Source organism: Embiotoca jacksoni, unplaced genomic scaffold (genome assembly GCF_022577435.1).
Source record: "Embiotoca jacksoni isolate LCO1_2020_lvr unplaced genomic scaffold, fEmbJac1.0.p SCAF_2, whole genome shotgun sequence".
NCBI classification, from domain to species: domain Eukaryota; kingdom Metazoa; phylum Chordata; class Actinopteri; family Embiotocidae; genus Embiotoca; species Embiotoca jacksoni.
In genome coordinates this window covers 14,899,586-14,922,795 of record NW_027185340.1, presented here as the reverse complement: position 1 = coordinate 14,922,795, position 23,210 = coordinate 14,899,586, and the positions used below count along the sequence as shown (strand labels likewise).

At 39.7% G+C, this 23,210-nt stretch overlaps 1 protein-coding gene across 7 annotated transcripts in view; it reads left to right on the top strand.

Moving 5' to 3' along the window:
• lrp1bb (low density lipoprotein receptor-related protein 1Bb) overlaps nucleotides 1-23,210 on the top strand; it is a 257,657-nt gene that overhangs the window by 143,349 nt on the left and 91,098 nt on the right. For all 7 annotated transcript variants that reach the window (XM_069154744.1, XM_069154740.1, XM_069154738.1 and 4 more), the window contains 10 exons: nucleotides 468-581; nucleotides 4,736-4,816; nucleotides 4,907-5,077; nucleotides 6,250-6,432; nucleotides 9,687-9,887; nucleotides 11,565-11,810; nucleotides 14,705-14,902; nucleotides 15,607-15,811; nucleotides 19,539-19,703; nucleotides 20,013-20,257. In XM_069154744.1, coding sequence (XP_069010845.1) covers nucleotides 468-581; nucleotides 4,736-4,816; nucleotides 4,907-5,077; nucleotides 6,250-6,432; nucleotides 9,687-9,887; nucleotides 11,565-11,810; nucleotides 14,705-14,902; nucleotides 15,607-15,811; nucleotides 19,539-19,703; nucleotides 20,013-20,257 — 1,809 coding nt within the window. The remainder of the gene's footprint in view (nucleotides 1-467; nucleotides 582-4,735; nucleotides 4,817-4,906; nucleotides 5,078-6,249; nucleotides 6,433-9,686; nucleotides 9,888-11,564; nucleotides 11,811-14,704; nucleotides 14,903-15,606; nucleotides 15,812-19,538; nucleotides 19,704-20,012; nucleotides 20,258-23,210) is intronic.

The following is a 23,210-nucleotide window of genomic DNA, read 5'->3' as shown; positions in this document are numbered from 1 at the left end:
AATCAATTTCATTGTGTGAGAGCACTCTATAGTATCAAAGAGTTGTAGCCACTATAGAGGCAACTATCTGTCAGGAACACTTAAAGTAAATCACATTGCCTCCCATGTCCTCAGTGGTGCCTCTCAGGAGCTTTTTATCCTTAGAGGATCAATCAATGAGCATTAGCCAGAGGATGATGAATGTTCCTTCATTGGCTGATTGACATGGATATCTCACATCAGCAAGACATCACTCGTGTGCTGTCATGTGCATGAACACCAGCATGTAACTGACGGCCCATCAAGCAACAGCACATTTTCCATGGCCGTCAGACTCGTTGCTCTCCTGTGTGATTGAGTGATAAAGAGTTTGCGCTGGCTGGACATTGACATCCTGGTGATCTAGTGATCATTAGAGTTGTTGCTCACATTCTGCTTTGACTTACGCAGGTGTGATTGAATTAAGTGGCTCCTTTCTTCTTTCTCAGCCCAGCCCTGTCAAGCCGACCAGTTCTCGTGCCAAAACGGACGATGTATACCTCAAAGCTGGAGCTGTGACCGGGAGAACGACTGTGGGGATATGTCGGATGAAATATCATGCAGTGAGTCACACAATCACTGTTAACCACAAGCCATTCAAATGTCATTCTGTGTGTATGTGGCTATCTGTGTTCACTCTGTTTGGTCAAGATAACAGCATAGAACAACTTAATGCATGAATGTAAGACAAACAGGGGTGTCTAGAGGAATCTGTAACAATATATGTCTCACAGTTGATAATGGTATGTCCTAGTTGGGTATATTTAAAGCTACAGTGAGTGTGATGTTTTTTCTGTACCTTAAAAATGTGTGAGGGCTATAAAATTACACTGCTGATTGAACAATACAGCATGCAGACTATGAAAATAATTGGATATATTTATTTTTATTTGGGGCTGATAAAACGGAGGCTCAGGTGACATCAGCTAGTTGCCTACTGGTGTAGGCTAAGGCAGCCTCCAAGACACACTATATGTAGATGTATGAAAGACATAACACACACCGGTATGTCAGGACATTACATTAAGTCAAGGCAAAGGATTTTGTTTTAGTCAACCAATGGTGTGTCTTGAGGGATGGCAATGTCTGCTGGTTGGTTGATTGGGTCGCTACTTTCATCTGGATGAAATGTTCCAACAGCTTTGGGATGGAGTGGCATGAAATGTGTTTTAGATATTCTTGCTCCCTTGTGGATGGTATTGGTGATCCCATGCCTATTCCAATATGCATAGTCTCCAAATGATGAAGTCAATCTATCCCCAAAGAATGATTTACGTATAATAACTGTATGATACCATAACTTTCCCCATAATTGGGGCAATAATTGGGTAGTTACAGGGAAACCAAGTACCACGGTGTCATAGTTCAGGTTGTTTGCACCGAATGTTTTCCCCAGATGCCTTGGAACATTACAATAGAAATCGCTGTTGACAGTCTGACCCTGGGAGACAAATTCACAGTGCAAAACCCTACAAATGTCAAAGAAAACCCACCATGATGAATACCTGACCTGATATGCGTTTTTCATCTCATTACTTCGTTGCCAAAGGATTTCTGAAAAATGTCAAGGGATTTTGTCATCAATTTCCCAAGTTTGACACAAAATTTGGTGTGCGCTTTCTGCTATAGTACGTAGTGAAAATGCAAATGCACAAAGTCCATTGTCACAAAAACTTGTATTGCACAGGTGCTGATGTTGATCCAGCAATGTAACTTGGAATATTTACTCACCGAAGTTATTGCTTCCACCTGCTCAATGCACATAACTGTACTGTGCTCTGTTTGTGCTTATATTGTGCTTGTACCAAGGCCAATAAGTAAAAAGGTTGCGCAACTTGGTTGCTACTTATACTTGTAGTTGAATGTACCTTGGGCTCCTATTTAGAGCAACTGTTAAACTAATAGAAGGTACTGATGTGTCTTGATAGATGATTTGACAAAAACCTACCAGTCAATCTAAAACTGTTTCCGTGGTTATTTTGAAACAAAGTATTGAGAAACTTAAGAAAACATTTTAAATCTAATAGTGCAGTCCTTGCTAGGCACTGAGGCACTAAGCTACTCACAGCTGCTTATCATTTTTTGTGACTTGTTGAATATTTTGTCTCTTTCGCATGCATTACTTTATTCATTTGAGTTTTATGACTGAATTATTGATGCTGTGTTCTTTGGACCAAGAACTAGACATGTCCTCACGGATGGCAGCAGCTTAGAGGGGTGGTGCTGAGTAAACTGCATACTTTTGTACAGTGGTTCACTGTTCTTAAGTCGTGTCTCAGTAGTATTATACAATCTGTCAGCTTCACTTAGTAAAAGTTGCAGTCTGTGTTGTGGATTAATCTTGGAAAACATAAATAGAAAAAAAAATACATGACTTGCCATGATTGCCTGAGCTTTTTAGAATTCTTTGAAGACGTATTTAACCTTTTATTATGCAAGGGAAAGAGTGTTTGGGGCTGCAAAATATGTTTTCAGCAGTGAAGTTAAAGTGGATGACTTACCAGCATACATTTAAAAGATGGGGGTAAAGGTTTTAAGATTCCCTTTAATCACTATTTGCATTAAATCAGCCTTTAACTGTGATTGATGTTTGCCAAATGCTGCTCTGTGCTGTATCGCCTCAGCCTCCCTTTGTGTGTCCTAAGCTGCTTCAATACGCAGTCACAAACAACCAGGGTGTAAGCAGTAATTAAAGTTCATGCTTGGCTTCATTCAATCATAATCAAGCTGTGCAGCAAAACATATTCTCTCACACACTGTTGTTTGAGATTCCTCGGGCTTTACTTCTCTGTAGGTACTCTAGCATGCAGCTCTGGCAGCTCACTTAGCTTCAGTGGAGCTACTGTGGGTTTTGGAACACCTGAAGCTCAGCGGTGGCCGCCTTAGAGATTGATACTAATTTGGATTTTGTTTGTCAGTAGTTTAGTACTTGTCACACAGTGTCTTCTATTGGGCTCTATGTTTAGTTGAAGCCATCATTATTTATGGATGCCGGTGTTTCATTTTTAGCAACAGTCACTGTTTACTTGAAACCTTCATTATTTATGCATGTTCTTGCTTCATTTTTTAAGAATGCTAAATTCCAGCAAGTCATGTGCTGTCAGTGAGACCGAACACATTTGAAGGAAATATACTGTCAAAGACACTTGTGTGATAAAGATATAATATGTCTCCTCCACAGTGCCTAAGGTATTCCAGACAGTAGCAGCAGATGCCAACAAATCAATTCAAATGTAGACTTGCATTTCATACTGAAGTCAATAATGCTTCAGGCACCCAGTATATACAGTATCTCAAAATCGGAAACAAGACGGGTATCTGATGGGAATACTAATGTCGATTCTGACAAAGTCATCAGTCCACAAAATGCAGTCAGATCTGTATTCCTATACTTACTGCAATACTGGTAAAGAATATTGATGTTTTAATGTAGACCAGAATAGTTTATGAGCTCATGAGATATTGGGTGACTACAGATGTGGAAATGACTAAATGTTTACAATATATACATATAAACATATTCTGTATCATCTGCCTTACAATGAAAATCATCAACCATGACGTGGCCACTGGGTTGCTGCTGTCTGTGGGAAGATTGCATTTTGTTTCAGGGCCAAGCATGTTTTTAAATCTATAGTTTTGTGATTGGAGACATTGATCAAAAGATAAAATGTGGAAACATAACTTACTGTGAATAAAACATTACTGTTCAAAGTTCCCTTTAGTATGAGTCATTAATCAAAAGGAATTAAGGAAAGGAATTTCACATTATTTTCAACTTTCAGCCAGGGCCACCTACACAGAATGTGGCAAATATTTAGCACGACGTTTACAATTTAGATTGTGGATCATAACTTTAAAGGTCTTGTATGGAGGATTTGGGGAAATCTGTTGGCAGAAACAGATTATGAGGAATCCTGTTTTTGTTTTCGTAGCATGAGCCCTTCATATTTACATAGTGAGTGGTTCCTCTTCTATGGAACGCTTCTACAGTAGCCCAAATTGGACAAACTAAACACGGGCTCTCTCGCATTTGTTGTGAGTTTCTCAGCCATCGTAGATTCCCTTCAACGCTTCAAAGGGGAGGGTCAGGGGAAGGTCAGGGGCGGGGTATTCAGTTGGTTGCAATCTGCAATATGACAGTTAGATGCCACTAAATCCTACACACACTGCTCCTTTAATTTAAAGTAACTATAATAATGTGATCAGCACATATAACTTCATTCCAGAATCAGATATCTCAGGAACTACCAAATGAATCACCATTAAAGATTTACAGGCACCCTTGGTGTCCAAAGAATGACTGCTAGTGAGCTTTTGAAACTCTTTATATATTTTACTTAAAAGGCTTAGGTTTTATAGACTCTGTTTGGTTCATTTTAAATTATTGTATAGTTAGAGATGACTCTCACAATAGCTATACCTTGAATCTGTGTGAGCAACCGCTACAACAGAATGGATTTTCTACATTCTTTATGCCATTTTCAATGTGACTGGAGTTATTTATTTATAAACATTTATTTTTTTCAAACTAACTCAGATGATGATTAAAAAGCACATTGGTGTATATTTTGCTACGTGGACATGGAGAATGCTATTTTCTGTTAAATTTCTTAAACCACAGATTCCAATTGTTGAATTTTTGTGCACATATTTATTTGGATTTCCATTGGATTTGGTGTATTTTAGATGTTTATCTCTATGCAAACTTTTTCAGCCTTCCCCACCTGTGAGCCCCTCACTCAGTTCAGCTGCTCCAACGGGCGATGCATCAATGTGAAATGGCAGTGTGATTCAGGTGAGGGCAGCATCCTTTCGAGCACACTTATCAGCAACATACATGTTTGTGTGCTCACACCTTTTACGAGTGTTTTGTGCATGTGTGTAGATGACGACTGTGGAGATGGCAGCGACGAGGTGGGCTGCATCCAGTCCTGCACCAACACCCAGTTCCAATGCAGCAGTGGACGCTGCATCCCGGACCACTGGGCGTGTGACGGTGACAACGACTGTGGTGACTTCAGCGATGAGAACACGACCTGCAGAGGGGGATCTGCGTGTAAGAATGCTTACGTTACTTTTTAAAAGGCTGTGCTGTGTAAAAGTGTTGAGTCAGATAAACCGAAGATAGCATGACTAACACGTCCCCTTCAGCATTAGACGAGCTTTGTTGATATTCATGTTTTACAACAAATGATTGGTATTATGAAGTCAGTGTATTTATAACTACCCTGTCATATGTCATCACAGAAGAGCTGTCTGGTAGCACCTTCGTGAGTTGCCCTTATATCCGTTTTACTGTGCAAATTATTTTATTTGCAACGCAAATTAGTGTTAAAATGTAGGTTTTGTAATTACAAGTTTAACAATTAATCTGCATGAGTCCGCTATCTTTGTTTTTACACTCATGTGAGACAGAATCTTATCTAGTCTCCGTTCTGGAGAATTTTGCCATGAGGAGTTGAATCATTTAATCTAATTACCACAGAAACCTCATGCAAGCTCCTAGAAAACTCACAGCTCACTTGCTTGTCAGTAGAATGTGTAGACTATTCATCAAACCGTTTCCTGATAGGAACTGCTGGCTTCTACCCTCCCCCGTGTCTGATTCTGCTTTCCCCCCCGGGGGCTGGGATTTGTCTTAGCTTTGCTTCAGCTGTTAAGGAAAAAATGTTTTTTGGCTTTGACTTTTTACTATGAGGCAAACGGTTAATCACATCTAAATCATTATTATGTTTTACTGAACATTTTTCAATGCATCGTGATGATACAGACTGTTTGGTGTTATTTTCTTGGTTTTATTAGGCTTAGAATTCTGAAAAAAATAGAAATCATGCAACGTGTTCCTCACTGCCATTTAGCATGTACATTTTCTTATCATTGTCCACTGTATCCAATACTTGCAGTGTAACACACATTGTACAACATTATAGGGCAGTTTCACCAGTTGCTTTCATTTGAAATGAAACCTCCACTGGTGATATATTGACCAGCGCCATTAAACAAGACAGAAACATCTTGGAGACATAAACCTTAAACACTTGTGAAACAACTTCCTTCATTGGAACTCACTGACCTATTATAGCTGCCAAATGCCCTGCTTGCGACCATAAATATTTGTAAACAGTAAAAGATGTCTTAAATAATAGAGAATTACTGTTGTGCTTTTGCCTGCATCGTTGTGCTGTATGGATCTGCGAAGCATTAATTGTTAAATTGCTTTTGTTGCAGTGCTGCCATCTGTGATTGAGTGCAGTGGAGAGGAATTCCACTGTGTCACAGATGGAACTTGCATCCCCGAACGCTGGAGATGTGACGGAGACAAGGACTGTGAGGATGGGAGTGACGAGAAAGATTGCGAAGGCACCAAGAGGATGTGTGACCCCAAGGCCAAGTTTACCTGCAAAGATACAGGTAGGGAATATGGTACTCTACTAAAACACACAAAGGTGGTTCTTTCTTACGACCATTGCTCATAAATGCAACAACACAACAAAAAGCCACTCATAACTCATACACATGTTCATTTGTTTCCATGTCCATTTGGAAAAAGTATAAGTTGACTCAAACATTGAATAGCTGAACATAAAGAAGAAATTTCCCCTCGGGGATTAATAAAGTATATAAAATCAAAATCAAAAATCAAATCAAAGTGATAGTACAATCATAGATATTGTATCCAGGAGCACAGTTCTTTAAATAAAATGAACCATCAAATCGCTCTCCCTAAATGTATTGGAATTTAGAAGGAGGAGATTTTGAGAAGTTTAAATTGGAGACCGTTTTAACTTCTAAACAGGGCAATTTTACATTCAGTGCACTATGAACAAGCCACAGTGCCATCACACCATAGTACAGATCATTTGCACCAAATGGTTTCCCCTCAGGCGCCCCGGAACATCAAAGTAGATCTCTGTTGACAGACCGACCCTGTGGGATGAATTCAGGGTGCACAACCCCACGATATCAAAGAAAATCCACCTAATTTGCACCTCCTTCGGTCTTGAACAATGACGTTTTGGCCCTCTTGAAATGTCACTTAAAACACCTCTCCCGGCTTATTGCTTTGTTGCAATTACAAGGGTTTCGGTTGCAGATTTCCTGAGTTGGAAACTAAATTTGTTGTGCTCCATGGTGAAATTGCTTCTGCGCATGTATAGCTGCTCCAAAAGGAGTGTAAGTTAGGTGCTGATTTTGATCAAGCGACGTAACTTGTAATACTTGTTCACAGTGGTTGAAGCTCCCAACTGCTCTGTGCACATAATGGGGCTGAGCTCAGGTCATGCGCAACAGGATCAGTCTCTGAACTTTTTGATCCAGCCTCATACCGGACTGTTAAGTGAATCTAAGATTGATTAATTCACATGAAGTTAAATGGAGGTTGCATGCTTACAGAATTCTATGCATATCAATATTCGTCTTAACATTAACAAACCCGAACATCTGTGAATTTACTCATTCATTATTTACAAATAAATCTTCAGTCATGCTCAGAAGAGGGACCAGCTTCAGAAAAAAAAAGTTAACCAGCTCTGTCGTATGCTCAACTGTTGTTATGCTGCATGTTTGTTGAATTAAAGATGAAACTTTTAGAAACTTCAGTGAGCTTTTCTATTTGTAAAGAATATGAAAAATTGAATTCACACACAAAATAATAAGTACTTCTTCCTATTCTGTGCCTTCCACTCACTGAATGAAGTCTTTGGCCCATCCTCTGGGTCTACAGATGCACACACTCAAAACTCATCAGGTTGAAGTTGTGTATTTTTTTGCTGTGTCAGTCAAGGTGAAATTGGTGGAATCAAGACTGGTTAATTCAATTACACAAATGATTAACCCCCCAGTCCATGTACATTACCACAAACAGTGTTGGACTGAGTTTGATTACACATAAAATGGAAAATTTCTGCTCCCCAAGTGTCATCTATATTTTAAGCATGGGAAGGCACTCAGTTTTATTGATGTAACTGCGGTGGTGATGTAATCATCAGGGGTCTCCAACCTGTCGCTCACGAGCAACCAGTAGCTCGTTACCTGTTTCTGAGTAGCTCATTGAAGGTTTGAACAATATGCAGTGTTCATTATTTATTTAATTATTTTTGAACCTCTCCAAACTATGCTATCAGTTCAATCGATTAAATAGTGGACAATCTCCTCTTGGAGTGGGAGTGGGTACAGGCCAGGTTGAGCTCCGCCCTTCATGAAACACACAGGACAGAAACTGCGACGAAACGTGCCTGCAAACGCAGCAGACTCTAACACTCAGCTGAAAAGAAACCGGTGCTCATAAAATTGGTAAAAAACATGCATACAATATTTTTGCTGGACCGCAACAGCGGGGCCAGAGCTGTGAAGCGAGTGCCTGTCACTGACTGAGTGATAGATCAAAGCTACACCTAATTTCAGAACAAGACTGACAGATGAACATTTAAATAACTAACCCTAACCCTAATTTAAATGGATGCAATCCAGCATACACCTCTCTTGTTGATTCCATGCAGTGCCAGCCATCTAATTAACTGTAGAAAGGAGTGAATACATAACACATGCATGTGAACTAAAGATGGAGGGAATGTGAAGGGAAGTGATGTGAACAGACAGAAAATAAGGATAAGTAAAGCAAGTGATAACATTGTTATGTTTTCTACGACAGATGTGAGCAGTGTGAGTTTTATCAATTTAAATGTAAGGAAATGCATGCAGAAAAAGCAAGCACATGCTGTTGTGATACAAAATGTGTGTAAATGTATGTGTTTCATAAAAGAAGCTTCTTCAGCTGGTCTGGGTGGAGCTCAGCTATGTGAATAGATGTTACTAAACACGAGTAGCTCTCAGACACTTTAATTTTGTCAAAGTAGCTCTCAGAGGAAAAAAAAGGTTGGCGACGCCTGCATTACATTATGCGTTTAAGAACATGAAGGGTTAAATCAACAGTGCCATGTGACTTTATTTTGATAGGGACAACTGGAAAGCTTAGAAGGGAGATAAAGCCAAATGTACAGACACACCTAAACACACACAAGATCCACATGCCCTCAGCAGTCGCCTCAGCCTCCCACGTTAGTTTGCACTGATGCGGCAACCGGCACAAACCAGTGGGATCTCAAAATGCTATGAATTGTTTTGATGAAAAAACATCTAAATTGGAATATGCTACGATACAAGCGTCACCTGGGAGAGTGGAGAAATGTTGATAAATCCCAGGATCTGTGTTGTTTTCTTCCTCGGCTCGTCAGTGGTTCCACGAACCCTTTTCTTACTCCAGTGGGAGAAATACAAATTATTCTCTAGTGCAGGTATCAGCGTGGGGAATACTGATCTTCTGTCAAGTTGAACATTTAGCAGGAAACTGAGAGGGAGTTTGTTGATGGTGGCCCTCTGTGAAGCATTATTGGCATTATCGCTGTCATGTGTGTATTGTGAGGAAATGAACTGAGAAATTAAACACTAGTCTAATCCAAAAGCGAAAGATATACGTATTGAATGTATTAATTAAATCTGATTTGATTCTGGTGAGGATCTTTATCTCCGAATCCTGTATCATATGTATAAAAATAATAGTATCAGTTACTAAAATTACATAGCCGGAACTATAGTGAAATGTTATGAATACTCAAAAGTGCTTGAAAGAGTTCACGTTTGTCTGCCTCTGCTTGTCATTACTACAGGCAAGTGTATCACAAAAAGCTGGGTTTGTGATGGAGACATTGACTGTGAGGACCGCTCCGATGAAGAGTCCTGTGAGTCTGCTGTCTGTAAGCCACCCAAGTACCCTTGTGCCAACGATACCTCTGTCTGCCTCACACCGGATAAGATCTGCAACGGCAAAGTAGACTGTTCCGACCGCTCGGACGAAGGACCCATCTGTGGTAATAATTGTCTTGTCTTTGCACATATAGTCTTTTTGTGTTTTGTTTTGTCATCCTGCAAGATATAAAATAATATCTGCCCTAATATACAAAATGGCCGTACCAGCCATCGCTGTTTTAAATGTTGGGCACTGATTCGTCCCAAAGGTTTTTGATGGGTTTGATTGTTTGCTTGTGATTTGATTGAGGTCATGATTCTGCAGGCTAAAAAAAGGTAGCACATGCAGTTGTTTTATTTCATGCATTGTCATGTTGAAACCCTTAACCAACCCTAACCTACAGGGACATTTTTATATGAGAATCTCTTTTAAGTGGAAAAAGTAAGAAAAATTGTCAAAAATAATGACTTCCATATACTTGAAGTTTGGACGGTGCAATGCTCCCACCGTGTTTGACTTTAACTGACATTTTTTTACAGGGATAGAAGCATTGAAGCTTTAGTTGGATGCTAAAGACAACAATGACAAATAGATCAATGACATTGAAATCTTTGTTTAAATATAGCACTTTAATTCTCATCATTTAGCATATACCAGCTTAGAGTTGGAAAAGAAAAGAGAAAAATAATTGGAAACATTGAAACACATTTTCCAGCTTTCACCTGGAGGATATGTTACCTACTGAGGCACTTGTGCTAACTCTCACCCTCCCAGCGGAGTCCGTCTACATCCTCTCCTTCACATTGTGCAGCTTATAGCCCGTTGACTCAGAGATAAAACAGACAAAACATAGAGAAAACTCTGCCCTCAATGATGGCCAATGTCTAAGTGTTTGTCCAACAGTCTTCAGAGGGAAGAAAAAGTTCCCATGTGACTAGCCCTTGCCATCTAATCTCTTAAATTGAGCAGTGTAAACATGAAGGTTCATTTTCTAGAGCATCACTAACCAAGCCTCAGGGGGGTCCTACTAGGACCCTCAAGTGTTATCATAGCTTAAAAGAGGGCTTCTGCGTCCTCATAGACAATTAGGTTGTGTTCACAGGGACTTTGAGGGTCTGATTGATTTGCACCAGCTCAGCAGGATTCCCACCCGCCATTAGCAGCCTTGACTACACAGTCCATTTCCCCATATGTTGAGAGACTGCAGTTTTGTTCTTGCACACCTTGAAAAGAAAGTCATAATCACAATGGGAAAACGAGAAGCCGGGCTGGAGTTATTTTCACCAATATTCTTTTCCATCTTGACCCGGCGGCTTCTAACAAGAATCAGGTGTGTAGGGCAGAATAACAAGTTTATAACAAGATAAAAGAACATGAAGTCAAGGCATGTCTGTCTTTATAAAACTTCTGAAAGGAGCTGTGCATAATGTTCTTTTTCCTGTTTTATTTTTAAAGCAGTGATGCATATAAAAGTCCCACCTGAATCCACACAAGCTGCCGTATGAAGGCTTGCTCATTATACAGCAGCTTTATCTTTATCATCAGATTATTAACACCTGCTTGACTTATGACCTCTAGCTTTATGTTAAAAAATAATGTATTTTATACTTGATTCGTTATGCTTAAAACATAAAACCTTTTGAATTCATACAATTGTTGGCAAGTAATGGGCATGTAAGCCAGCCATATACTAGAATCATGCAGAACTACCGCACATATTTTCCAAATGCTCTAAACCTCAGTTTTTCCTTTGGTCTCCGTACAGTTTCTAAGAATTTCTGGCCTCTCGTCACCCCAGATCTGTGTCTCGTCGCCCGAGGGGGCTGCACTCACCAGTGTACTGTGGCACCGGGGAAAGGAGTCGTGTGTTCTTGTCCCCCTGGGCTCCACCTGGATTCAAGTAACAAGACGTGTGAGGTGGTGGACTACTGCAGCCGTCACCTCAAGTGCAGCCAGGTGTGTGAGCAGTACAAGACCACGGTGAAGTGCTCCTGTTATCCAGGATGGATGCTCGACGCAGACGGAGACAGCTGTCACAGCACAGGTAACAGTAGCCAGCTTTTTAAAGTTTGTTTCAGTGCTGCTTTCGGCTGCCGCGGCGGTGTAAGGCTACGGGGTTGTGACTGCAGTATTTTATTCTTAGGCATGGTGTACCTCTTCAAACGTTGATTCTGAGTTGAAACCATTGCCGCAGAGTTAGTGAGTTGGTGAAAAATGAGTTTCAAGTAAAACTTACTGGCACAGCGGACACTAAAAAGTGAAAAGGAAAACAATAAAAGTCAAACTACTGAACTGAAAGTATCTGTTATTTATGTCTGAGAAAGTAGAGGTAGTCTGAAGGATATTCGTAGATGTTGATTTAGAGTAACTGTCAGGTCAGTCAGTTTTAAATCTGAAGAGGCACCACTGCAACGAGTCCTGTCTGTTTTTATCTGCACTGATACTGAGTGACCGAGGCCCTTCTCAAACCACGGGGGCTTTGTCACTGCATTTAGCCTTTCATATATTCACTTCAGGCCTGATTCCACATAAGCACAGCTGTTTCACCAGACTAGTACCACATTATAAATTCAAACTTTACGCTATTTTGATTGCTTTTACTGAATTCTCCATTCGATGAGACCGCTTGGAAGCGCTTGAAATAACAATAGTTACACACATGCTGTTGGATTGTCACTTTCAGATTTATGAACCTCATTTTGATTACTTGCGTCTCTATTTCACTTGAAGATTGATGGCAGTCGTAGCCCTAATCTTACATTAACACACAAAACAACACACAGTTTTCCCTGGAAGCTGATAGGAATTGTACAGCTTCATCATAAATCATAAATTTTGCATAGAAACACAAACATTCCAGTTTAATCTTAAAAAAAGGTGTTATTGGATTATTTGTGAAGCCCCGAGCACACATCGACTGCTTCGTTTCGTTTTTACATTTCAGTAATAAAAGATTTGTTCGGGGAAAATGGCAAGTACAAATCTTTTCTCCGGGAGCATTGCAGCTTGTTTGGTTCCAACACTGATGTATGTCATTGAAGCAAGGACACCGTTTTAATTACATTTGTGTGCAAACAGTTCCGTTCCCTAAAGTGTGATTTAGTGGAGAGTGCTGCAAAGATAAGGCTCACAAAAAGGCCAGTTTCTGAAATTGTGTGTGTGTGTGTGTGTGTGTGTGTGTGTGTGTGTGTGTGTGTGTGTGTGTGTGTGTGTGTGTGTGTGTGGGTGGGTTGTGTGTGTGTGTCTGTGTCTGTGTGTGTGTGTGTGTGTGTGTGTGTCTGTGTGGGTTGTGTACAAAGTTCCATGTGTGGCAGAGTTTAAGTTTTAGTTGTATAAACATTTCTCCGAGGAGGAGCTGCACTGGAGGCAGAAATAATCTCACTGATTGAGCTAAACCTCAGTGGGCGAGGCCAGAGAAGTTCAGTATGCAAGCGCTGTTTGCCAGCTTTATGACTTGTCACTAGATTTAGCAACATCTTAGAGACCCTACAAAATTGATTTCTCAAAAGAGACTACTTAGAAATGTATCTACTTTTTCCGAAAATGAAAGAATGTAATATGTTGATTCCCAAAGTATTTGGCTGCAAATTGTTTTTGGCTGCAACTGGTACATACAAATGTGCACCACATTGCGGTATAAAAACAATGAGATATGTTTGAAAGCATGTACACGGGGCGTCAAGCTCAGAGGAAGCTGAGTGAAAGAAATATACGGAAGCAAATTAGGCTCAATTGTTTTTATTCCAATGCAAATTTTACTTGCACAGACAGCATAGTTGTTACCAATAACATTAATGTTGACTCCGCTCTGTGCAAGTGTCCCAGTGAAGTGTGAACAATACAGGATCCTCTAACTGACAAATGTAATTCAACCTTCAATAATTTTGTTATTTATATCTGCACTATTTCCCTTGAGACATGTCTACATTTGCCGTGTTACAAAGGCCTGTAATGTCTCTTTTTCTTGCTCCCTTTGTCACTGTGGGCCTCCAAGAATTATATGCAGTACAAGACTTACGTACAGTTAAATGTCTCTGCTATTAACCCTGTTAGAAAACCAAAGGACTGTGCTTTGACAACCTCCATGAAACAGGGAGCAGTCTTCTAGTGTGTTATTTCAGAACTTACTGCGATAACATTTCTTCACAGACATGGTGATTACAGTTATCTAAAGGGCTTGATATTAATAGTAAAGCAAAAAAGGCAACTCAAAATTGCAGGTTTTGAATAAAGAATGTGAAGGACTGTGATTTTGCTAACATAATAAACTGCATAATAATCATGGTGGGGCAGAAGGCAAGCTGTTTCCTATCATTCGGTGGAGCTTTGATAGTTGGTGGTTAACAAGCTCATTTATATCTCCTGGTATGGTTGGACACATTTTAGTAATAGAAACTAGCAATAGGGGTTTTCTCTGATCTCATGTCTGTTTATTTTCCCCAGGGTGAAATAATTGTATTTAGAGGGCACACTGTAAAACAATAAATGCTGACCAGTTTAATAAGCACATTGCATGAAAAATAAACAAATCTAAATAATACAAAATGCACCGCACAGAACACACTAAATGTAAGTGACAGTTGTTCAGTATCAAACCCTGACAGTTTTAATACCTCTTCAAAAATGCACATCATATAAAAGCATATTATGGTAATCATGGTTAATTTTATTTTTCATATAATATTGTTACTTATGTATGTATTTTTATTTATTTATTTTTTTTAACATTTAGCAATAGTAACCCCCAGAAAATGTGCTATAGCTTCATATGTAGTCACTGATACACATTAGTCAAACTCTTATTAAAGAAGACGACGGCCACAGTTTGCAAGCGAGTGAAATAAATTCTCACAATGTCCAATACAGGCTTTCACACATTGTCAATTTACAAAAAACAAAACAACATAGCGGTTCTTTCCTTTGTCTCTTCTTCACTAGATCCATTTGAGGCTTTCATCATTTTCTCAATCCGGCATGAAATAAGACGAATAGACCTTCACAAGCGCGACTACAGCCTGCTGGTGCCCGGCCTGAGGAACACCATCGCATTAGACTTCCACTTTAACCGCAGCCTGCTTTACTGGACAGATGTGGTGGAGGATAAGATCTACAGGGGAAGACTCTCGGAGTCTGGTGGTATGCGTGCACACGCGCACACACACACACACACACACACACACACACACACACACACACACACACACACACACACACACACACACATATAACTGCACACACAAGGACATCCACAGGGATTTGTTATGTATCTAAAGGCTGCTGTGCTGTGATGTATCGGCTAGAGAGTCATGTTTTGCTCATTTTTACGAGAGCAACTGTAAGGGAAGTCTAAGACACTAACGGTGATAATGTTCTGTTTTATTCTCCTGCCTTTACACACACTCAGCTCTGATACAGACGGTTGATATCACCTATCCTTGATAATTTATCCCAGGATGACCAAACTTGAAAAATACTTCAGGACTGGAAGTCTTCAGCTGTTGTAGTACAGTATCTCCCCATCATAAAATGATGAATCAGAACTTCTGTATTTATTTTTGTGGGTGGCAGCACATTCAGAGGGTGCTCTTACCTTTATTTCCCTCTGCAGAGCTGTAGAAATTGCCTCTTAGCTGCACCTTTTCCTCACTTTTGTGAGACATACATAAAAGCCCTGGCATCTGAGAATAATTGTAAACAGCTGAATTATAAACATAGTTTGAAAAGCCTTGTACCATCCTTTCAAGGAAACCTGTAGAAAGCCATCTTTTTATACAAAAGAGCTTTTCTTAGGATTTGTGAGGTTCCTCTTCAATGCTCTTGTGTTGTCAATTTTGTTTCAGGGGTGATGGGGATTGAGGTCGTCGTGCAGCACGGCTTGGCCACCCCGGAAGGTCTCGCCGTGGACTGGATCACGGGGAAGCTGTACTGGATCGACAGCAATCTGGACCAGATCGAGGTGGCCAAGCTTAACGGAGATATGCGCACTACACTGATTGCTGGAGGCATGGAGCATCCACGGGCCATCGCTCTTGACCCAGGACAGGGGTATGTTTTATACAAACACCCACATATAGTGCCTCTGGTAGCTTGGCTTTTCATCAGGCACCTTGTGTTTCTCACATCTGCCTTTATGTAAGAAGACGTCTGCTGTCGTAAGGCAGCAGTTATAGAATGCATTACAGTGCTTTGCTCTTCATTGCAGTAATGACATCTAATGTAGCTAACAACCCCAACCCCAACCATCTCTATGGCTTTACATGCTTTACTACCTTTCACTCTTGTTCCTCAGAAATGTTTTTTTCTCGAACACGCTTCAACTGAGACCTTTGAATAAAAAGCCCAAGATATTCTTTGTTCTCTTTTGAATCATTACCCCGCTGGGCCTAATTTTCAAAATTATGTTCTTGTTTATCTTACCGAGATGTATGGAGATAGTGTTTGTTGAACGATGTGTGGCTTTGAAACAGCTCCTTTTGCCCCACAGTCAGCAAGCAAGTCAGTAGAGAAAACACAGTATTGCAGTGCAATTGATTTCACTTTGTTTTTGTTGAAGCAAGTGTAATGACAAACTTTTTAATTTGGTAAACCAGACTGTTGCGTGGTCAGCACTGACGTCACAAGCGGTGTAACAACTTTGGCTCCTAAGAAACAACTGGTGCTACACATTTGGGAGACTGTGATGACGCGTGTTGTTTTGGACAAGGTGGAACTTGCCATCCACCTTTTTTTTTTTTTTTTTTTTTTTTTTTTTTTTTAAATAAAACTGAGCTGCCAAGACAGAAAGAAAAAAAGGAAAATATTTATATGAAGCTGGGAATGCTCACATAAGGGAATTGTATTTTCTATTTAACATCACATTCTACCATTTTGTTCTTATTATAACATCATAGTTGTTTTTGATATCTACAAGTAAATTATTTTTACAATATGACATTGAACATTTATGTGGTATTCTTGAGACAGTATAAGTAAAAGCCTTACGATATGTTGTAGCCCTTAAGCATTATAAAAAATAAATAAATTTAAAAAAAAGGCTGTGTGTATGTTTAGTATGCATGTGTGTGAGGGAGGTGCTGACTCATTTTTAATTTTTTTATTTGTTTTATTTATGTTTGTGTTTTTTCTGTAATTTCAATGTTAATGAGTTTACTGGGCAATAGATGTTCAGTAAATCTTGTTGGAATGGCCTTTGAATTTCTGTAAGATTTCCTGGTTGATTGAAGTATGTTGTTGTCATTTTATTTCAATGTTAGTCCATTTTTAGTGGTCAGTTAACAGTATTGTGGTTCAATGAACACAGATTAACCTAGTTTAGTTGAAACCAAGAACACGCTTTAATCTTGGGAAAGGTTCTTCTGAGAACGGGGTTGCTGACAGTGATGGAAAAAAGATTTTGGGATTCTGATGTCAACAACTTACTGTATCTTTAGGGGTTATGTTCAGTTTTAGTTTATGTGTATACAGTAAAAATTTAAAATTAAGTTGAGGTATGTGCTTCATTTTTAATATACAGTATCATAGTTGTTGTATTTTCCCAGAGGTCGGCTTCAGTTGAATAAGTGTACTGTAGCTGTGTACTTTGGTTTTAGATATGCAAATATGTCCACATATATTCTTAATGAGTTCCTTGTGGAATTGTCGAAGATGTGTTAATATATCATGCAGGTAAGAGCTGTTGAAAAGCAGCATTTGCTGGAAGTCTGGAAATGCTGCAAGGACAGATTCTGGGAAGATTTAAAAAATTTAGGGCCGTCTGAGTGGGGCAGTGAAAACCCACTTGCAGAGTCCCATGTTCGCTGCCTAGCAGCTACGCCTCTTCCTTGGCTGCATGTCCCATTATCATCACCGCACTGTGATCCCAATAGTTGGTCAAAGCACTTGGGTGGAGAAGGCTGGGGTCTGGGCAGGAGAGCGTGATGTTTTATGCACCCTCAGGTACAATTACATCAGCCTACTATTCCAGCACATTGCCCGGCACTCAGCCTTGAAAAAAAAGATGTGGCTGTTTCTGGTCTTTGTTTTGTGTATTGCAGGCATTTACTTAACAGTGTGTGATGTCTTGTGAAAGTTGTCTTGTTAAATTTAGCAAAACATAATGTGTAATTTTTATTTTGTTTGAGGAAAGGTATATTTACTGCAGACAGATTGTGGAAAAGCGCAGGCTTTTTCACATAGTTTTGTGAGCATTTCAACAGGTTATATTATTTTGATATACTGATTACACCTTGTTCTCTGTAATGGCAAACAAGATACTCATTTCTGTTATCATGCGGCAAAATGTTACCGACCTTCCTCCTGACAAGAGAGCCTGCCCCTGGGTGTAATAGGTCTAATGTTGCTGTTTGGCCCTTGTGAGTGTACTTTACACATGTAGCATAAGGCTGGTGATAAGAGATTTCTGGCTGTTAGGCCTCTTCCACCCTGTACTTTGCTCGATGTAGGCAGTTTACAATGGGTTTTATTTTATGTGTTCACAAACAGCGATTGTCTCGGCGTCTCCCAGGTGTTTTACATCAGTAACTAAAAATAACCAGCCACTGAGATCTATCCTCCACATGTGACGCCAGCTTTGACCCACCAATGTCTTCCTACCTGTGTCATAATTTAAAATAATTCAAAGACAAAACAGTGTTTGACATACATATATTTAACACATATTTGTTGAAGATCCAAATTAAATAAATGAGCAACCTTTATCACAGATTATAGACTAAGTCATTTTCAGAGTAACTACTGCGATGTTAAAAACATAGCTGGAAGATTGTATGCGCTCCCTATCTACAGAATACAGCATCAGTACAAGATGATATAGATATAGATCTGACGGGGCAAAGCAAACGAAAAAGTGAATCATACCTCTCTGATGTTGGTGTGTTGCTAGTATTTCACATTAGGTGCTTGCTTTGGCTTAATGCATCTGAGAACTAGCCACTTGTGGTATATTTTGGCCAGAATATTTCAGATTAAAGCAAAACTCAGACATTCTAAAAATCAATTTAACACTCTTAAGAAATGAGTAATCTGCTCATGCACTCTCCCCTATACTCTTTCACATTTGGGAGGATGACTACAGTACATTTCATGGCTGTGCAGAGCAGGATTAATGGGTGCTTTTGGTGCCTAAAGGCGCATTTCCATTACAGGGCAATAATTCTAATCTAATTACTTGAATCCACTCAAAGGAGTGGGTCATTGATCAGGGAGGCCTTATCAAGTGAATACAGCTATTGATCTGGACAAGGATATTTCTTCCTAACACAGTTTCGTTGTCGTCAGTGTGTGATTTAAGCTCGAGCACACGTTTTCTCCTTCGTTCTATGAGATGACTTTGTGGACCGAGGCAGGACAGAGACAGTATTTGCTGGGTTGGCGAAGGACTCAGGATGCTGTCGATGGTTACATCAATGACGGTGTTCATTTTCAGGCCTCATTGAGCTGTGAAAAGTCATAATAAAACAGATGGCCTCCCATTTCCAGGCCCGTCACAGATGTTGAGGGTTGCACTGGATCACTACTGCTGTCCTCGGACACTCTTCCCTGCCACTGTCTGTGTTAATACACATAGTTGCAAAAGCATTATATGTAATTACAATGTTTCTCTGTGTGCCCACTTTGACAGACAAGTACAAATGGCTGAGATGGAAATAAGCTCTAACACCCTTTTTTGTGGGTGTGTGGAAAAAATAATTGCGCTGTTTACAGTATATTGTTGCTTGTCCTTTGCAAAGCATTATAATTATGATAATGCTAAGTGCTGCCTTTCTGTTCCAAGAATCCTCTTCTGGACTGACTGGGATGCCACGTTCCCCCGAATTGAAGCTGCATCGATGAGCGGAGGAGGTCGACACATTGTGTTTAAGGATATGGAGATCGGGGCCTGGCCTAACGGACTAACACTGGATCATCTGGAAAAGAGGATTGTTTGGACAGATGCACGGTGAGAGTTTTCACACCTTTTATGTCTTTCAACGCATGTGTGACATTCAATACTGTAAAGGATTCACCATTCCCTGAGTAAAAGTTTAACTTCCCATTCTCCCAGTGGGCATTAAATAATGGAGGACATGCAATATTTAGAGATCTGAGCACAATGGCCATCTTTGGTTTTAAGTGTGTCTTGAACAATTTAAAAGTTCCATCAGTGGATTGTTGGATTTCACTTTGATCTCGCTGCATCTGCTGTTTCCTCCCGATGTATTTGAAGAGTGGTTTAAACTTTAATACGGTGTTGGTCTCTCTTGAACAGCTCCGATGCCATTTTCTCTGCACTCTATGATGGCAGCGGGGTCATTGAGATCCTCAGGGGCCACGAATACCTGTCCCATCCCTTTGCCGTGTCTCTCTTTGGAGGCAATGTCTACTGGACGGACTGGAGAACAAACACTTTAGCAAGAGCCAATAAGTGGACGGGGCAAAATGTCACAGTCATCCAGAAGACAAGTGCGCAGCCCTTTGACTTGCAGATCTTCCACCCCAGCAGGCAGCCACAAGGTGAGAAAAGTATTTCTGGCTTTACACTCACCGAAAACAAACAATTCATGTTATCTGGAACTTGTATATGTGCATATATATTTATATGATTTTAAAGTTTTGATTCCCAGTATATCTGCAGAAGGGGGATTCAACTCCTTTAGCGCTGTGGTCAGTGCAGGCTTAGAGGTTGTGAGAACAACACTTCATCATTCAATGTGTACAAACCATATAAAATCATACTATTACTGTGACAGCAGGGATTATTTTGTAACAGGAGTACATACAAAACATGAGGGTAACATTAAAAGATCTAACAGCTGGTTAAGGGGTTTGAGATGCTAAATGATCCCACTGTCATATTACACTCTAAAGAATTCAGATTGAATTTGTGTATAATCTTATAATATCACTCTATATTGACGAAGGATATATTGCCTTTTAACACAGAATCCAGTCTCATGTAGCAAAAGGAGCAAAAAATATTAAGGATAATTAATTTTAGCTTCTACCTCTGCTTTCATTTGGGCTGTCAGTCAACGAGCATGTGTCTGAATGAAAAAACTACTCGTGCAGAGAATTAGCTAGCTTGAGTTAATGGCACCTCTGAATGTGTTTTTTCTCACCATCCAAATTATTGTAATTGGCTCACCACTATATTATAGCTTTTTCCTTTTTTCCTTTTTTTTCTTTGCGCTGAATGTGGATAAAGAGAGCTGCAGAATGGGAACCACATCTGCCAACGAATAATTGTGGCACATTGAATAAGGAGATCAGTTAGTAAAGTGAATAACGTGTTGTGATTACAGAACATTTATGAAATAGTTTTGAAACTTCATTAATATTCGCTCCTGAATCTGTACCTGTATCCTGGTGGAATAGTTAATCAATTTTGTGAGAAGCTAAGTGAGCCAAGATTCTGACCACAAGAGATACGCTGCTGATGTGCTATCTGACAGGAGCCCCACATATGTAAGCCAATTTTTTTTATTTGCTATGCAGATCAGCTTTCAAGATATAATGCCAAGCTTGAAATTAATAGTGTGAAATCAGTTTTCAATTGACTCTATTATTTTATTTTCCAGAAATAGCTTGAACTTATTTTTGGATTTATTTGTTAAAGATATCCCTCAAATGAAAACACTGGATTATAGAATATTTTGTCAATGTGTGCCAAGACCACCTGATTTATGTACGGGTCTTTCTCACAATTGCTTTGCATTGCCAGGTTTCAACTTAACCCCCTGAGCTTTCTCCATATGCGAGCCACCATTCTTAAATGGGCATTATTACATCGGTAATCGGGTTTACATCTGTTCAGCGATTCCTCTACTTTGCCAATGTGTCACAAATTAATTTGCTTGTTTCCTTCTTGTATCTGCATCCTCATAAGTGTTCACCATAGATAAATGTGAGCAAATGGGACTGCTTTTCCAAAGATGACAGTAAGCGTGCCTAATCCTAAAGAGCTCAACTGGCACAAGTTGACTATTATTCCAGCCAAAACCAATGCCTAGAGATGTGACGCTCCACGAGACCCTGATAATACAGACCAGAGAGAAAAAGAAAGGGAGGCATGCGATGAAGATGGGGAGAGCTGAACACCAAGACTCTGCTCCTCTCAGGAGCTATTTAACAGGTGCCACAGTAGACCTCCACTTGAGGCAGAACCACATTACCTGTCATTTGAAAGAAAAGACAAGACTTAAAATAAGAATGGGTAACAAGTTTGCAAATTGAGAAGATGATTATCTGGCCTAAGGCTTGGCAGTTGTATCATATAATTGGTTGATTACAGACAGAGCAACACAAATTTTTTTTTTTTTTTATTGCGCCATTATAAACAGCAGATCGTCGAGAAAGTGCCACTTTCAGATTTGTCAACCAATAAAATGATAGAATAATTAGAATATTGATGCATTCTTGGAGCACAGTGGGGAATTTACAGTAATTTCAGCCAAATTCATTCGACTGCCATTGTGAGTAATGGTTCCGCCAATATGTTGGTGGCATTTTTTTTTTTAATATAACCCACTGTCTAGTATAAAGTAGGTGTGTATTTTTCTACGCTTATTGGTACTGTAAAGTTTTCAGTCTTAGTAGCACTAGTACCTCATGTTTATTATGTTTGCTTAAGTGAATGAGTGGTAAAAAAAAAAAAGGGTGGGGCTGATGACAATCCAGTTGGATCTTTTTTACCTTAATCATTTTTATTTTTTTTTAATATGTGAAGCTCTTTACATAAACCTTAATAGTTATACCATTTAGAACCATTGGATTGAAAATATAGTAGTAGAAGTTGAACCGCCTTTCCACGACAGTGGGCTCATTTTCGTATTTATTTACTGCAAATAAATCTGACAGTTTAGAGCGAACAAACATCCTGGCTCTGTTGTTGCTGCCTGTCACCCCTCAAGAGCATGATTCAGGTGAATGCAGCGCCGTTCAGCTGCCTCTCCATTAGCATACTGAGTCAGCTGGGTGTTGTTTCCAGCTCGCAGAGACAGAGTTGCATTTTTTATCTTAAATGAGACACATTTGTGATGCAATGGGGTGCTCGAATGTGTTCCTAAAGGAGGCCGGGAAATGAACTTTGAATGAGCTTGTTTGACATGAATCATCGTGACTAGATAGAGAAATGGTTGTGTTTGATGCATGAAATGTGACTGCAGCATGATGGGACATTATTGAACTGTGGGTAACTGTCTTTATTCTGGCTGAGGATTTATTCAAAGTAAAATACAGTCAGAAATAGTGAGAAACAGAAATACAACCTAACCCTTTGAGAGCGTGGCTTCTGTAATGGTACTGCTCAGTTCAGTTTGCTGTGCAATTATAGTAGCAAATGTCAGCAACTTAACGTCTTAACTTGGGTCTCCTGCTACCCTACAGTAGTAGGAGTAGTAAGATAATTGCACCCTTAATACAAGAGAAGTATGGTTTAATTTCTAATAAATAATATCCTTTATTATTT